The sequence below is a fragment of the Ranitomeya variabilis genome, chromosome 4 (assembly GCF_051348905.1).
Source record: "Ranitomeya variabilis isolate aRanVar5 chromosome 4, aRanVar5.hap1, whole genome shotgun sequence".
Taxonomy (NCBI): domain Eukaryota; kingdom Metazoa; phylum Chordata; class Amphibia; order Anura; family Dendrobatidae; genus Ranitomeya; species Ranitomeya variabilis.
In genome coordinates this window covers 619,842,837-619,856,259 of record NC_135235.1, presented here as the reverse complement: position 1 = coordinate 619,856,259, position 13,423 = coordinate 619,842,837, and the positions used below count along the sequence as shown (strand labels likewise).

At 48.2% G+C, this 13,423-nt stretch overlaps 2 protein-coding genes across 5 annotated transcripts; one reads left to right on the top strand and one right to left on the bottom strand.

The window, feature by feature from the left end:
- Positions 1-1,274: 1,274 nt before the first annotated feature.
- BIRC5 (baculoviral IAP repeat containing 5) lies at positions 1,275-7,715 on the top strand. The gene is made up of 4 exons (XM_077253465.1): positions 1,275-1,424; positions 6,707-6,816; positions 6,961-7,078; positions 7,488-7,715. Exons 1-4 carry the CDS (start codon positions 1,275-1,277, stop codon positions 7,584-7,586), a joined length of 477 nt encoding a protein of 158 aa, XP_077109580.1. The 3' UTR covers positions 7,587-7,715.
- A 593-nt stretch (positions 7,716-8,308) lies between these two features.
- Positions 8,309-12,568, bottom strand: LOC143766076 (uncharacterized). 4 transcript variants are annotated; one of them, XM_077253460.1, is made up of 8 exons: positions 12,476-12,568; positions 11,732-11,951; positions 11,553-11,636; positions 11,255-11,343; positions 9,873-10,058; positions 9,661-9,798; positions 9,396-9,588; positions 8,309-8,970 (listed from the first exon to the last, which is right to left on the bottom strand). In XM_077253460.1, exons 2-8 carry the CDS (start codon positions 11,883-11,885, stop codon positions 8,693-8,695), a joined length of 1,122 nt encoding a protein of 373 aa, XP_077109575.1. In that variant the 5' UTR covers positions 11,886-11,951; positions 12,476-12,568; the 3' UTR covers positions 8,309-8,692. The 4 variants fall into 4 exon arrangements, with proteins under 4 accessions (XP_077109575.1, XP_077109574.1, XP_077109577.1 ...); XM_077253459.1 differs by lacking the exon at positions 12,476-12,568 and adding an exon at positions 12,184-12,339; XM_077253462.1 differs by lacking the exon at positions 12,476-12,568 and adding an exon at positions 12,184-12,288 and having other exon boundaries at positions 11,732-11,946.
- Between the last annotated feature and the right edge of the window lie 855 nt (positions 12,569-13,423).

Here is a 13,423-nt window from a genome sequence, read left to right as displayed (position 1 = left end):
TAACAACATGACCACACATGAGGAATAAAGATATCTGATTCTGGGAAAGCTGGGTGATTGCCAAGTACAGCGCTACTATGACTACCCACATGGGTCAGTTTTGCTGGGAAAGTTTAAGAAAAAAATTGATACTCCTGGATGAGCGGCACTTACTCCACTCTGTGTTCCCCACCAGTATCTGGCAGGAGAAGGAAGTTACATGACCGCTGCAGCCAATCGCGGGCCCTGATCTTCTGCAACGTTCACATTCTTTCAGACTTTGTTTCTTCCACCTTGAAGTGGATCAGGGCTCTTGTGTGGCGTGCTGTAGATTTTATTGGGATTCACCTGACATTTTGATCATCTCTTATTGCATTTTCTATTTTTTTTTGCCGCATTTACTTTATGGGTATCTGTATTACAAAAAAATGGGTGATTCAAATGTTGCAACGTTATACTGTATAACGAAAATCATGGCTTCCCCTCATCAAGCCCAATGTGTGACTGAACTTTTCAGGCGTACCAATATGGTGGTAATAGCAGCGCGGACGACTTACAGGGGTTGTACGGTGTGAAGCAAATCATCATCTATGCAGAATGGATGCTCGACCACCGCTTTATTCTCTATGGGGCCCATAAGGAGTGATATCCAATTTGCTTTCACCAGAAAACCCCTTTAAAGGCCTCTGCCAGAGATTTGCAGCGGCATATAAACGGTTAAACCGCACCGACTGTTGCCGGGTTCACACAGCCGGGTGTAGGGCGAGTTCCGCTCCTGAGGCCGCTCCGCGTACCTCGCCGTATTATTCCATGCCATGTTGGGAATGGGTTAAAGAAGTGGACAATTCCTCTAAAAATCTGCACAAATGTCAATTTCCACACAGATTTTCCACAACCTGAATCTAACGCCGATACAGGTAATACATGAAGTGTGAACATGGCCCTGAGGACCGCAACCTGTGCTGACCCCACAGCAATGGCTGCATGCTAAATAACACTGAAACGTGTGACTATGGGGAGGCTCCTGTCACCCAACGAGAATTGTTTGTGCACGTTTTGGTTATTGAGAAGGACATGAGGAGCAGCATGAACGGGTTAAACAAAAAATATACATGCATATTAATTTTGTCTGTTTCTTATATACACACATAAAGTTTGATGATGATGACGTCACGGACTGTGGTTTGATGCCGCGGTGCATTGCGGACCTTGTAGTTCGCTGTCACCATTACGTTCCTTCCCCCCTCCCGTGGTGCTTTGCGTCTTGCTGCGTTGATTAACTTGAATTGACCGCCATGGTGAACAGCTCTCCGCTCGTCCTGCCGGCGGCTCAGCCAGGGGAGCCTCGGTTACCGGATGAATGGCGCCTGTACCTGCAGGACACACGGGTCCGGACCTTCAGCAACTGGCCGTTCACTGAGGGCTGCGCCTGTACTCCGGAGCGGGTGAGGCAGCCGCCATGTCCTCTGCCTACAGCGCGCATGTGTATAGGAGCGTGTGCGGGTATACAGTGTGTATATAGGAGCGTGTGCGGGTATACAGTGTGTGTATAGGAGCGTGTGCGGGTATACAGTGTGTATATAGGAGCGTGTGCGGGTATACAGTGTGTATATAGGAGCGTGTACGGGTATACAGTGTGTATATAAGAGCGTGTGCGGGTATAGTGTGTATATAGGAGCGTGTGCGGGTATACAGTGTGTGTATATAGGAGCGTGTGCGGGTATACAGTGTGTATATATAGGAGCGTGTGCGGGTATACAGTGTATATAGGAGCGTGTACGGGTATACAGTGTATATAGGAGCGTGTGCGGGTATACAGTGTGTATATATAGGAGCGTGTGCGGGTATACAGTGTGTATATAAGAGCGTGTGCGGGTATACAGTGTATATATAGGAGCGTGTGCGGGTATACAGTGTGTATATGGGAGCGTGTGCGGGTATACAGTGTATATAGGAGCGTGTACGGGTATACAGTGTGTATATAAGAGCGTGTGCGGGTATACAGTGTATATATAGGAGCGTGTGCGGGTATACAGTGTGTATATGGGAGCGTGTGCGGGTATACAGTGTGTATATAGGAGCGTGTGCGGGTATACAGTGTGTATAGGAGCGTGTACGGGTATACAGTGTGTATATAAGAGCGTGTGCGGGTATACAGTGTATATATAGGAGCGTGTGCGGGTATACAGTGTGTATATGGGAGCGTGTGCGGGTATACAGTGTATATAGGAGCGTGTACGGGTATACAGTGTATATAGGAGCGTGTACGGGTATACAGTGTGTATATAAGAGCGTGTGCGGGTATACAGTGTATATATAGGAGCGTGTGCGGGTATACAGTGTGTATATGGGAGCGTGTGCGGGTATACAGTGTATATAGGAGCGTGTACGGGTATACAGTGTATATAGGAGCGTGTACGGGTATACAGTGTGTATATAGGAGCGTGTGCGGGTATACAGTGTATATATAGGAGCGTGTACGGGTATACAGTGTATATAGGAGCGTGTACGGGTATACAGTGTATATAGGAGCGTGTACGGGTATACAGTGTATATAGGAGCGTGTACGGGTATACAGTGTATATAGGAGCGTGTGCGGGTATACAGTGTATATATAGGAGCGTGTACGGGTATACAGTGTGTATAGGAGCGTGTGCGGGTATACAGTGTGTATAGGAGCGTGTGCGGGTATACAGTGTGTATAGGAGCGCGTGCGGGTATACAGTGTGTATAGGAGCGTGTGCGGGTATACAGTGTGTGTATATAGGAGCGTGTACGGGTATACAGTGTATATAGGAGCGTGTACGGGTATACAGTGTGTGTATAGGAGCGTGTGCGGGTATACAGTGTGTATATAGGAGCGTGTGCGGGTATACAGTGTGTATAGGAGCGCGTGCGGGTATACAGTGTGTATAGGAGCGCGTGCGGGTATACAGTGTGTATAGGAGCGTGTGCGGGTATACAGTGTATATATAGGAGCGTGTGCGGGTATACAGTGTGTATAGGAGCGCGTGCGGGTATACAGTGTGTATAGGAGCGTGTGCGGGTATACAGTGTGTATAGGAGCGTGTGCGGGTATACAGTGTGTATAGGAGCGTGTGCGGGTATACAGTGTGTATAGGAGCGTGTGCGGGTATACAGTGTGTATAGGAGCGTGTGCGGGTATACAGTGTGTATAGCAGCGTGTGCGGGTATACAGTGTGTATAGCAGCGTGTGCGGGTATACAGTGTGTATAGGAGCGTGTGCGGGTATACAGTGTGTATAGGAGCGTGTGCGGGTATACAGTGTGTATAGGAGCGTGTGCGGGTATACAGTGTATATAGGAGCGTGTGCGGGTATACAGTGTGTATAGGAGCGTGTGCGGGTATACAGTGTGTATAGCAGCGTGTGCGGGTATACAGTGTGTATAGCAGCGTGTGCGGGTATACAGTGTGTATAGGAGCGTGTGCGGGTATACAGTGTGTATAGGAGCGTGTGCGGGTATACAGTGTGTATAGGAGCGTGTGCGGGTATACAGTGTGTATAGGAGCGTGTGCGGGTATACAGTGTGTATAGGAGCGTGTGCGGGTATACAGTGTGTATAGGAGCGTGTGCGGGTATACAGTGTGTATAGGAGCGTGTGCGGGTATACAGTGTGTATAGGAGCGTGTGCGGGTATACAGTGTGTATAGGAGCGTGTGCGGGTATACAGTGTGTATAGGAGCGTGTGCGGGTATACAGTGTGTATAGGAGCGTGTGCGGGTATACAGTGTGTATAGGAGCGTGTGCGGGTATACAGTGTGTATAGGAGCGTGTGCGGGTATACAGTGTGTATAGGAGCGTGTGCGGGTATACAGTGTGTATAGGAGCGTGTGCGGGTATACAGTGTGTATAGGAGCGTGTGCGGGTATACAGTGTGTATAGGAGCGTGTGCGGGTATACAGTGTATATAGGAGCGTGTGCGGGTATACAGTGTATATAGGAGCGTGTGCGGGTATACAGTGTGTATATAGCAGCGTGTGTGGGTATACAGTGTATATAGGCGCGTGTGCGGGTATACAGTGTGTATATAGGAGCGTGTGCGGGTATACAGTGTGTATATAGGAGCGTGTGCGGGTATACAGTGTGTATATAGGAGCGTGTGCGGGTATACAGTGTGTATATAGGAGCGTGTATGGGTGTAGTGTGTGTATATAGGAGCGTGTGCGGGTATACAGTGTATATAGGAGCGTGTGCGGGTATACAGTGTGTATATAGGAGCGTGTGCGGGTATACAGTGTGTATATAGGAGCGTGTGCGGGTATACAGTGTGTATATAGGAGCGTGTGCGGGTATACAGTGTGTATATAGGAGCGTGTGCGGGTATACAGTGTGTATATAGGAGCGTGTATGGGTGTAGTGTGTGTATATAGGAGCGTGTGCGGGTATACAGTGTATATAGGAGCGTGTGCGGGTATACAGTGTGTATATAGGAGCGTGTGCGGGTATACAGTGTGTATATAGGAGCGTGTGCGGGTATACAGTGTGTATATAGGAGCGTGTGCGGGTATACAGTGTGTATATAGGAGCGTGTGCATACAGTACAGACCAAAAGTTTGGACACACCTTCTCATTTAAAGATTTTTCTGTATTTTCATGACTATGAAAATTATACATTCACACTGAAGGCATCAAAACTATGAATTAACACATGTGGAATTATATACTTAACAAAAAAGTGTGAAATAGCTGAAAATATGTCTTATATTCTAGGTTCTTCCAAGTAGCCACCTTTTGCTTTGATTACTGCTTTGTACACTCTTGGCATTCTCTTGATGAGCTTCAAGAGGTAGTCACCGGGAATGGTTTTCACGTCACAGGTGTGCCCTGTCAGGTTTAGGCTACGTTCACATTTGCGTTGTTGGGCGTTGCGTCGGAGACGCAACGCACAACGCATGCAAAACGCATTGTTTTGTGACGCATGCGTCTTTTTTTGGCATGTTTTTTGACGCACAAAAAATGCAACTTGCTGCGCCCTGACGCTTGCGCCGAAAAAACGCATGCGTCACAAAACGCAACACAACGCATGACCATGCGCCCCCCATGTTAAATATTAGGGGCGCATGACGCATGCGTCGCCGCGGCTGCGCCCGACGCAACGTAAATGTGAACGTAGCCTTAAGTGGCATTTTTTGCCTTATAAATGGGGTTGGGACCATCATTGTGTTGTGCAGAAGTCTGGTGGATACATAGCTGATAGTCCTACTAAATGGACTGTAAAGGTATGTGTCCATGTTCAGGATTGCTTCAGGATTTTATGCAGGTAAAATCCTGACCAAATCTGCACCTGAGGTCACTGGCAGGTCACCTACGCTGTCCTGTTACTGCATAGTGGAGATGGGATTTCATGAAATCCCCTCCACTATGCTGTAACATCTGGACGCTGCGTTTTTGACACTGCGGCTCAACGCAGCGTCAAAAACGCAGCGTTTCCTGAACGTGGAAACATAGCCTTAGAATTTGTATTATGCAAGAAAAAAGCAGCTAAGTACAGAAAAATGAGTGGCCATCATTACTTTACGAAATGAAGGTCAGTCAGTCCGAAAAATTGGGTGAACTTTGAAAGTGTCCCCAAGTGCAGGGGCAAAAACTATAAAGCGCTACAAAGAAACTGGCTCACAATGAGGACCGCCCCAGGAAAGGAAGACCAAGAGTCACCTCTGCTTCTGAGGATAAGTTTATCCGAGTCACCAGCCTCAGAAATCACAGGTTAACAGCAGCTCAGATTAGAGACCAGGTCAATGCCACACAGAGTTCTAGCAGCAGACACATCTCTACAACAACTGTTAAGAGGAGACTATGCAGCAGGCCTTCATGGTAAAATAGCTGCTAGGAAACCACTGCTAAGGACAGGCAACAAGCAGAAGAGACTTGTTTGGGCTAAATAACACAAGGAATGGACATTAGATCAGTGGAAATCTGTGCTTTGGTCTGATGAGTCCAAATTTGAGATCTTTGGTTCCAACCACCATGTCTTTGTGCGACGCAGAAAAGGTGAACGGATGGACTCTACATGCCTGGTTCCCACCGTGAAGCATGGAGGAGGAAGTGTGATGGTGTGGGGGTGCTTTGCTGGTGACACTGTTGGGGATTTATTCAAAATTGAAGGCATACTGAACCAGCATGGCTACCACAGCATCTTGCAGCGGCATGCTATTCCATCCGGTTTGCGTTTAGTTGGACCATCATTTATTTTGCAACAGGACATTGACCCCAAACACACCTCCAGGCTGTGTAAGGGCTATTTGACCAAGGAGAGTGATGCGGTGCTACAGCAGATGACCTGGCCTCCAGTCACCAGACCTGAACCCAATCGAGATGGTTTGGGGTGAGCTGGACCGCAGAGTGAAGGCAAAAGGGCCAACAAGTGCTAAGCATCTCTGGGAACTCCTTCAAGTTTGTTGGAAGACCATTCCCAGTGACTACCTCTTGAAGCTCATCAAGAGAATGCCAAGAGTGTGCAAAGTAGTCATCAAAGCAAAAGGTGGCTACTTGGAAGAACCTAGAATATAAGACATAATTTCAGTTGTTTCACACTTTTTTGTTAAGTATATAATTCCACATGTGTTAATTCATAGTTTTGATGCCTTCAGTGTGAATGTACAATTTTCATAGTCATGAAAATACATAAAAAGCTTTAAATGAGAAGGTGTGTCCAAACACCCCCACCAATCCTGAGGTCGCTGATCATTATCTTCCTCTTTACAGATGGCTGCAGCCGGTTTCATCCACCGTCCTGGCGGGAACAGCCCTGATGTTGCACAGTGCTTCTTCTGCCTGAAGGAGCTGGAGGGATGGGAACCGGAGGACGACCCCATGTAAGTGCTTGGGGTAGGGGGCACCATCCACTGTAGAAAGGTGCGGTGACTGCTGCAGGGGTCGCTCTAAAGGCAGCCATATTGGTAAGTGGAGCTGAGCGATCTGAGAGGAGTGAACCCCTTTGACTTCGGTTCTGCTTTCAGGCAGGAACACAAGAAGCACGCCCCGACCTGTCCCTTCATCAGCCTGAAGAAGACTGCAGAAGAGCTGACACTCATTGAGTTTCTAAAGCTGGATAAGGAGCGTGTGAAGATAAAAATGGTGAATGGACTCTGCCTCTCCAAAACTAACAAACCAATCAAAGCTTAGTATTTATTCAGAGAGACAGCGCCACCTCTGTCCACATCTGGTATTGCAACTCAGCATAATTCACTTGAATGCTGCAATACCACACCTGACACTGTTTGTGAGGGAACTGCAGACCCCCTTCTAACTGTGTATGCTGGGAGTTGTGGTTTTGACAAGGTGGCCACCTGTCGTCGTCCCCCCCCCCCCCCACATCTTCATTCATAATCCCACGGACTGGGTAATGACTGATACTCGTGTTCTTGTCACTCTATTGCAGGGGGAATCTTCCCCGTGACGATTGTGTAGGGCGCTAAGTCAGTTTAGCAATTGGAGTGCACCATCTTTCAGTATTGTATCTTATGTCCTGTCTCTTCTCTCCCAGCAAAAAGTGATGAACCAGCACATTGAGAAGTTCCAGAAGGTGGCGCAGACGGTGAGAGGATCGCTGGAGGAGCTGGAGATCGCTGGAGGAGCTGGATAAGGATGGCTGAGCCCCTCCATCCCTGCTGTGCGGTGTATATAGTGTTAATATTTTCTGTTGTTCCGTTGTTTTTACTGCTGCCTGTAACATTCCCTTTAATAAAGTGTCTATCTGGGTGTAAATAATCTATTCTCCTGCTGGCTAATGACAATGATTGCTGCACTATAGGGGTCAGGTAAAAGAAACGGGGTCCAGAAAATTCTTATCTCTTTCTGACAACTTTATCTTTGAAAAGGTAGAGAGAACAAGAGGATCTGCAATCTTGGACCTAACTCTTACCAACAGGGAGGACATGGTTGAGGAAGTAATAGTAGCTGGGAATTTAGGAAGCCGCGATCATGTGATCCTTTTAATTTTGGATTACAAGTGGAGGAAGACCAGCGAGGACTCTGACTCTAAAGCTGGACTTCAGAAAGGCAGAAAGATGGTGGGAAACGTCCAATGGCTGGATGTTCGCAAGGACAGAAATATCCAAGGAGATTTAAAGAGAGAAGACTGTCATTACATGTCTTGGACTAAAAAAATCTGCTCCAAGCTACTGTGGAGGCGTGTTCTTTCCCCTTTGTCTTGCCTGTTTATGATTGGTCAACATCATACAGGGGATGAACACCGGTAACGCCTCCTCCCCACCCCCTTGGACTTAATTTTATCCTATATTGTACATGCTAATATCTCTGCAATGGAGAGGAGAAAGGGGTTGTTTTTTATTATCACTATCTGTCTTTTTCTGAGCTCCTCTCTGCTGATATTAGACCACATCCAAGTCTGGCCGAACTTTGATGAGGTTTTTAAATTGCCACCGAGCAGTCCAGAAAAAGAGACAAGCGTTACAGACTCTCCCGTTGGGATGAGCTCGCTGATATTCTCTGATTAACTCATTTTTCAGCAATGAGATGACACTGGTAACACGTAGGGTACGATTAATTTTAGTCCTTCAGACCATTGCTTACTTAGATCTCATCTAGTGTGACAGTGGCCGGTTACATATTCAGCTCTGCTGTGCAGGTCACAACCCTTTATTCATGGACTGATTGATAGACGGCATATAATCTGTGATTCGGCAGTAGTGTGAAATTCCAGTGACGCCCCCCCACCTCTTCCTCTGGCTAGGGAGCCCCTGTGTTGTACTTTTGTAGTACCTGCTTTAGCTTCTCCAGTGCCTGCAGCGTGTTCTCTGTGGACACGTCCCGATGCCAGACGAGCCGTACGGTGCCAGGAGAAATGACCAGAGTTTTTACCACCACATCGGACTGCTGGTCGTCAGCGCTCAGCCGGTTGCACAGCTCCTGAGCGGTCAGCGGTGCTGTGACTGTGAGCAGCACCATGTTACTGTCCACTGCAGCCGGGTCCGTGCTGCAGACAGGCGAGGCCAGCTCGTGTACCGCTGGAAGGAAAAGATGGCCGTTTAAAGGGCTTGTCCAGGGCTATGTAACATGCACCTCTCTGCTGAGCTTTAGGCCAGCGTCAGACTGTCCATACATGGACCACGGGCCTCCAACCCAAACATATGGCCTTTATAGGCAAGTGTTTTCCGATGAACTCGGCTTTATGGGGAATAAGGGCTGTGTGGGGTGGAATCCACCCAGCCCGGAAAAGGGGAATCTGTATTGTTACTCAAGCAATACTCCATACTTTTTATTTGCAGCATAATTTGTGTTGCGTTAAAGTACAACTACTCCCGTTGTGGATGTCTACAGATTAAAGGGGTTTTCCAGGCTTACTATCATGCATGACCTATGCTTCGGAGAGGGCATCATGAATCAAATGGGATAGGCTCCAGCACCCCCCACAGATCAGCCCTGAACTCACCTTTGGCAAATGTCTTGGCGTTCTGATGATCCAACTTCACGGTCTCTTTTGCAAGTCTCAATGCCACCAGTCCGGGGGCCGCCAGTACGCCAGCCTGCCTCATTGCTCCCCCAAGCAACTTCCGTACCCGCCGCGCCTCCGCAATAAACTCTGCGTTGCCTCCAAGTAAGGAACCCACTGGTGCCCCAAGTCCCTGCAATCACAAGACGCAATAATCCTGTATAGATACTGAGTCGGACGTTTTCTCATTTTGTGAATTCCTTACTTTTGACAGACACAGTGACACGGAGTCACAGAAGCGGACAATCTCTGCGGCCTCCACCCTCAGCGCCTCTGCTGCATTCAGGAGTCGCGCCCCATCTAGGTGGATCTTCAGCCCGTAGCGATCTGCCAGGTCCCGCACCTGTGGAGGAGAAGCATGGGAGTGAGATAATCTTGGGGGGCATACAAAATGCAAGCGGGATGCACTGCACCCACCTCCTGCATGTAGGACAGGGGTAGCACGCGGCCCCCCATGCGATTGTGGCTGTTCTCCAGGCAAACGAGCCGAGTCTGAGCAAAATGCACATCTGGGTAGTCATGTTGGATCTTGCTCTCCAAATCCTTCAAGTCCAGGCGTCCATCTTTTAGGGTCCGTACGGAACGAGGGAACACTCCTGCAACCTGTGCGAAACGCGGCAACACAGATGTGAACAATGCGTACAGTCCTACAGGTCATTCTCTCCTGATTCAGTGCGGACGCTCAGTTGTTCCTTAGCTTTATTTACAAACCGCCAGAAGGTAACCGCTGCAGCCAATCAGTGGCCCCAGCATGAGTCTGACTGTTGTAGCCACTGATTTTTCACCCATGCATTCTATCCATGTTTTTCGTAGAACACGTACCCATGATAGTCTATGGATCTGTTCTCATGACTGCGTGGTTTTTTTTGGAGATCAAGGGATCGATTGATCAAGACCAGTCATTCTCTTACTGGTCTTGACTAGGGTTGAGTGAAACGGGTCGTTCATTTTCATAAGTCGCCGACTTTTGGCAAAGTCGGCGTCTCATGAAACCCGACCCGATCCCTGTGCGGGGCCGGCCATGCGGTACGCGTTCTTGGCGCCAAAGTCGCGTTTCATATGACGCGTTTAGCACCATTTTTTCAGCCAATGAATGAGCGTGGGCAGAGTGATGACATAGGTCTTAGGGGAGTGAACGCCTATTGTCATGTTATCGCTTGTGCGCAGCAGTGAGTTGGAATGTGCAATACGAAATTTTCTGTGCTGGGACGGAGGAGAGAGAGAGAGAGAGAGAGAAAATAAAATAAAATTTCCTTCATTGGGTTTCGTGTTTCGGCCGAAACCCGACTTTTCACGGTGGTCTGCTGATTTCACTCGACTCGACTTTTAAGACAGTCGGGTTTCACAAAACCCGACTCGACCCTAAAAAACTAAAGGTCGCTCAACCCTAGTCTTGACTGATCCAAACCCACAGTTATTAGACACATTGCAGGTGACTTCGGACCCTCCCAACTCTTGCAGGGACTGTCTAACAAACAGGCAATCCCTGCATGTGTTGCGTCTGTCGAACAGCCATGAGACATACAGCCGCGGGGACTTGAACATAGTATTGGAGCACGCCAAAGTTACTTTGTTAGCTCCTGAGCGTGCGTGATAGCGCCTTAGAGAGCACGGTCGCTCATCACTAGTCATTATATATCGTCCCTGCTGTTACAAGTGACGCACATCAGGTGGCAGCACAACATAAACGCACACAGGGTAGAACACATTGCAATGGCTCATGTGAGACCACCAGGCCATTCCAAGACCCCAGGATCGGGTCCCAGAAAATCACCCTTCAATGTCCCCGGGTGTCTTACCTGTGCCGTATTTCCCTGCTCATAGAAGAACATGTGAGACTCATCCCCAACCAAGACCTCCGATCCCCTGAGCCGGCAGTGAACCATGACTGGCGAGAGATGGGACATTAAACGTGATGATGAACCAGCGTGCCGCACCCTGCCAAGATCTCTGCTTGCTGTCCGTGAATGCGACGAGCCGCGCACTTGGACTTAGATGGGCGTCCCGGCCTCATTCAGTTGCAGCAAGCAGAGATCTTGAAAAGATGCATTAGACGAGTGCTCCATTTTTACAAACACATTAGCAGGGGCCACCTACCGGAGATCAGATTGGCCATGGTGGCGGTGGTCACAAACAGAGCGTCTTCCGTTCCGAGGAGCTGCGCCGCATGTCGCTGAATCTCTGTATCCGCAATAAGTAATTAGCTGTTAAAGGGATGTTTCACTCAAAGTTTGTGGGGTACAATATCCCCCCTCCAAACATGACCATGTACTCGCCATTCACAGTGGGGTCTTCACCATAGACGTCATCTCCCACCTCCGCCTCGGCCATGGCCCTCCTCATCTCTGCGCAGGGCTTGGTGACCGTGTCGCTGCGCAGATCCACCACCATGGCGCCTATGTTCGCACCGCTTTGGCTTCTTGTATACATGGGGCGTACTGGGGGGCAAAACGGGGGCGCTCTAAGTGCCGGGCTTCTGTGACGATGAGGACTGTCCTGAAACAAATATGGAAATGATTAGTCACATCTGATAATCCAGAATATCTGACACTCCGGCACCTGCCCATGCCAGTACACTATTACCAGTTTGGACCATTTTGGGGAGCTTTCTCCTCTCGCTCCCCTCTAGCCAAAAAGTCAAATAATGCAAAATGTCTTCCATGTTGCGAAATACACAAAATTCCTATATCTGCAAAGCAGCCATGTGTATAGAGCCCTAATACAATACCCAACAGCGGATCCCCAGGGACACAGCCGCCCTCACTCTCTTCATAGGGCAAGATATAGGTAACTCTGGAATTTGGACCTCAGGGGGCAGCGGAGTGACATAGGAAAACGCGCTGGAAATGCCGGACTACATTTCCCGTGATGCACCGAGCGCTCCTCCCGTAGGCGAGGGGTGGGGAAAGTCAAACAGGCACCCTGGGAGCTGTAGTTTAACCCTCTATTTGGCAGATGGAAATCGCAGTAATGTGTACATTGAAGAGAAGTTGATCATTAACCCTCTCCTCGATATGTACCTGACATTAGAACTACTCAGAAAACCACCAAAAAAATGAACGCATGTGTTAACTAAAGCAGTTTCCTTTAGCAGCCAATCAGATTCCGGCTCTTATTTTTTTTAAGCCAGGTTAGAGAATGAGAGATGGGATCTGATTGGTTGCTAGGGCCCGGGGCAACAACTGCGCAGCAAATGGAGGCCATTTTACTAGATTTTGGGAATTGCTAGATTAGCTATAATTTAAAGGGACAGACAAGTTTATAAGGCGCACTGATGGATTTGACAAGAAATACTATAACCTTGAGGGTTTCAGTCAGTGTACGTACATTTTCTAATAAAACTTTAGGACAGTGGTCTCTCTGGCTTTCCCAAAACTACAACGCCCAGCATCACCCGTCAGCCACCTGGTTTAGTTTTGCGTGCTTTTAATTGCGCTATGCGAGGAAAATTGCTATTTAAGTGATAGAAAAAAAGAGTTAATCCCATTTGTAATACTCCCTTTAAGACAATCGCTGAACTAGCAATTCCCTAACATGTTTTTAGAAGAATTTGCATAGCAACCAGCCAGATACCTTATTCCCATCATACCCCATAGAATGAGGGTAGTAGTTGACTACCGTGAACCCCTTTGACTGAAGAGGAATCATGAATCTGTCTCGTCCCCTTGTCTGAAGTCTGAGGAATCGTTTGTGTGACTTTACACCAAAAATTAAGGCGAATCACAGGACGGGCATCTTCTTAAGGCGTAGCAATGTATTTCCTCTGGGGTTGTTTCCACACCCCGATACAAGGTCTTAAAATAGCATCACCCAGCTTTCCTGAATAGGAAATAAGTAAACTGCCATTCAGGAGCCTGAGAAAGAACATTCCAAAACTATATGGTGGCAGTGGTCACAAACTGAGTGTCTTCCGCTCTGAGGATTCAGTGCCAATAAAAATATAAAAGCTATAATGGTGGCCAAATTGG

What these genes read in the sequence shown, in the direction of transcription:
- LOC143766076 (XM_077253459.1), bottom strand. Translation starts at nt 12,228, where the DNA reads ATGAAGAGAGTGAGGGCGGCTGTGTCCCTGGGGATCCGCTGTTGG. An exon ending in CCCTGGGGATCCGCTGTTGG is followed by an intron (nt 11,952 to 12,183) that starts GTATTGTATTAG and finishes TATTTGTTTCAG; the next exon opens with GACAGTCCTCATCGTCACAG. An exon ending in CATGGCCAATCTGATCTCCG is followed by an intron (nt 11,344 to 11,552) that starts GTAGGTGGCCCC and finishes ATCTCTCGCCAG; the next exon opens with TCATGGTTCACTGCCGGCTC.
- BIRC5 (XM_077253465.1), top strand. Translation starts at nt 1,275, where the DNA reads ATGGTGAACAGCTCTCCGCTCGTCCTGCCGGCGGCTCAGCCAGGGGAG. An exon ending in GCGCCTGTACTCCGGAGCGG is followed by an intron (nt 1,425 to 6,706) that starts GTGAGGCAGCCG and finishes TCCTCTTTACAG; the next exon opens with ATGGCTGCAGCCGGTTTCAT. An exon ending in AGCGTGTGAAGATAAAAATG is followed by an intron (nt 7,079 to 7,487) that starts GTGAATGGACTC and finishes CTTCTCTCCCAG; the next exon opens with CAAAAAGTGATGAACCAGCA.